At 35.3% G+C, this 1,791-nt stretch overlaps 1 protein-coding gene and 1 long non-coding RNA gene across 11 annotated transcripts in view; one reads left to right on the top strand and one right to left on the bottom strand.

The window, feature by feature from the left end:
* LOC107648729 (protein SHOOT GRAVITROPISM 6) overlaps nt 1-1,791 on the top strand; it is a 25,463-nt gene that overhangs the window by 21,754 nt on the left and 1,918 nt on the right. For 7 of the 10 annotated variants that reach the window (XR_001622040.2, XR_002348769.1, XM_021104492.1 and 4 more), the window contains one exon: nt 1,404-1,502. Coding sequence is in view for 7 of the 10 variants with exons in the window: in XM_021104492.1 (XP_020960151.1) it covers nt 1,404-1,502 (99 nt within the window). In the remaining 3 variants the exon portion in view is untranslated. Of the gene's footprint in view, nt 1-638; nt 761-1,403; nt 1,509-1,791 lie in introns of those variants that run through there. The other 3 variants (XR_002348770.1, XM_021104495.1, XM_021104496.1) reach the window with 3 other exon arrangements.
* LOC110263332 lies at nt 630-1,397 on the bottom strand. Its single transcript, XR_002348771.1, has 2 exons — nt 1,067-1,397; nt 630-953 (listed from the first exon to the last, which is right to left on the bottom strand). It is a non-coding gene; the product is annotated as an uncharacterized LOC110263332 (long non-coding RNA).

Below are 1,791 nucleotides of genomic sequence, written 5' to 3'. Positions count from 1 at the left end.
ATTACCATGATGTAAGGAACCTAAACACTAATAGAGTGTATGGAAATGAAGCGTAATAGGGGAAATGGACTTATAAAGAGAATTAGAGAGTAGGGGGTATCAAGTGCAACCAGTTCTGAGAAAAAGGGAGCTCTTCATTTTGGGAACCATCTTAACAGAGTGGGAGCTGCTATAGTGCTCAATTTGGGTTTCTTTCAATTTCTGCATACATATAGTCATATCTTCTTCCTCATAAACTGATATTACACTGATAATGTACATACTGTATCACCCTTGGTGTAGTTTCTAGTAGATTCATTAATCATTTCCCCCCTCTTGTGCATGTTCACTTAAGATTTTCTCTTAGTCTTCATGTCTAGTTGTAGCATTAAGCAGACTGGATTGGTTTATTACTTTGTTTTAAATATCTTTATTGGTTTCGTTTATTTTATATATATTCAGGTTGTATTTGGGTGATGGATTCTCAAATTTAAGGAAATTTAGAACTTGGAATTCAAATGCATCAATTTAATTCCCATCATTTTGAGAAATATGTTCTCAGAAAAACAAGACATTCACTCCATTTAAAAATATACTTTGATTGGATAATGAAAATAACTCCATAACTTTGGACAATGGTCGCCGTGGACAATTGTCAGGGAACGGGTGGTGAGCAGCGGCAGGGAGCATTGACGGACTGCATCAAGTGTCGGCAATGGGCAGGCAGAAGCTAGTGTGAAAGAGTCATGAGAGTCTTAAGGCATGGAAGAGAGGAAGTAATGTTAGAATTCCCTTCATGATGGTGGAGTTTGAAATCCACTATTTTAGGGGTACATAAAATAGCTCATAGAAATCCTTGGGATTCGTAAATTCCTTTGGAATAAGTATCCAATAAAGGATTTCTCTCCAAATCAATTTAAATGATAAATATCCTAAAAATTGCACTCCCTCTAGAATACTCATCCAAACACAACCTCAGAGTGTAGTCTGTTTCCCCAAAATTTAATTATTAGTACAAGATTCCTAAGATAATTTAATCTTTCAGGTTGTAGTATTTAATTTGGTTTTATACTCATCCAAACACAACCTCAGAGTGTAGTCTGTTTCCCCAAAATTTAATTATTAGTACAAGATTCCTAAGATAATTTAATCTTTCAGGTTGTAGTATTTAATTTGGTTTTAGTTTAGAAACCACTGACCACTCTCTCTTGTCGAGTTGTTTAGTTTGTACCTCTCTTATGTCAGGATATGAGGCAATCCTGTTGTTTCTGGATATCTTATCTTCTCCAGTTTTTTTTGTTATCCGTCAATCTAATTCTTCTTTTATAAAAGGGGAAAACTTATAACACTGTTAATTTGTTTAGGAAATAATAGCCACTTCTAGACAGCTTTAACCAACTTGGTTAAGAAATTGTTAAAAACAGGCAAGCATGAACGTCAAGATGCGAGCAAATTCTTTTGCGGCATTTGGAGCTCTTAGCAGCTATGGCATTGGGGCACTAAAGGATGCCTTTGTTGAGCAGGTATATTTCTAACTCTTGTTGTTTTGTGTTTTATTCTTTTCTTTCCCTGACTCTAAATCTAGTTCCACCTGTTCAATAGAGAATTAGTATATCTATAGTTTCAGGAATGGGTATCGTAGCTGTGGAACAGCAAATGGCATTTACCTTTCATAATAAGATCTTGTTCTGTCTGGTTTTTCTGGCTTTGATGTGATTTCCCATTCTGTTATGTTTCTTTATTTCCACGAACTATTTGGTGACAACTAGGATATTGCACTCTCCATGATCTGTAGTTAACTTAGCATAGTGA

Source organism: Arachis ipaensis, chromosome B06 (genome assembly GCF_000816755.2).
Source record: "Arachis ipaensis cultivar K30076 chromosome B06, Araip1.1, whole genome shotgun sequence".
Lineage (NCBI taxonomy): Eukaryota > Viridiplantae > Streptophyta > Magnoliopsida > Fabales > Fabaceae > Arachis > Arachis ipaensis.
Note: the sequence above shows the minus strand (reverse complement) of the source record. Positions and strands in the feature narration are given on the sequence as shown.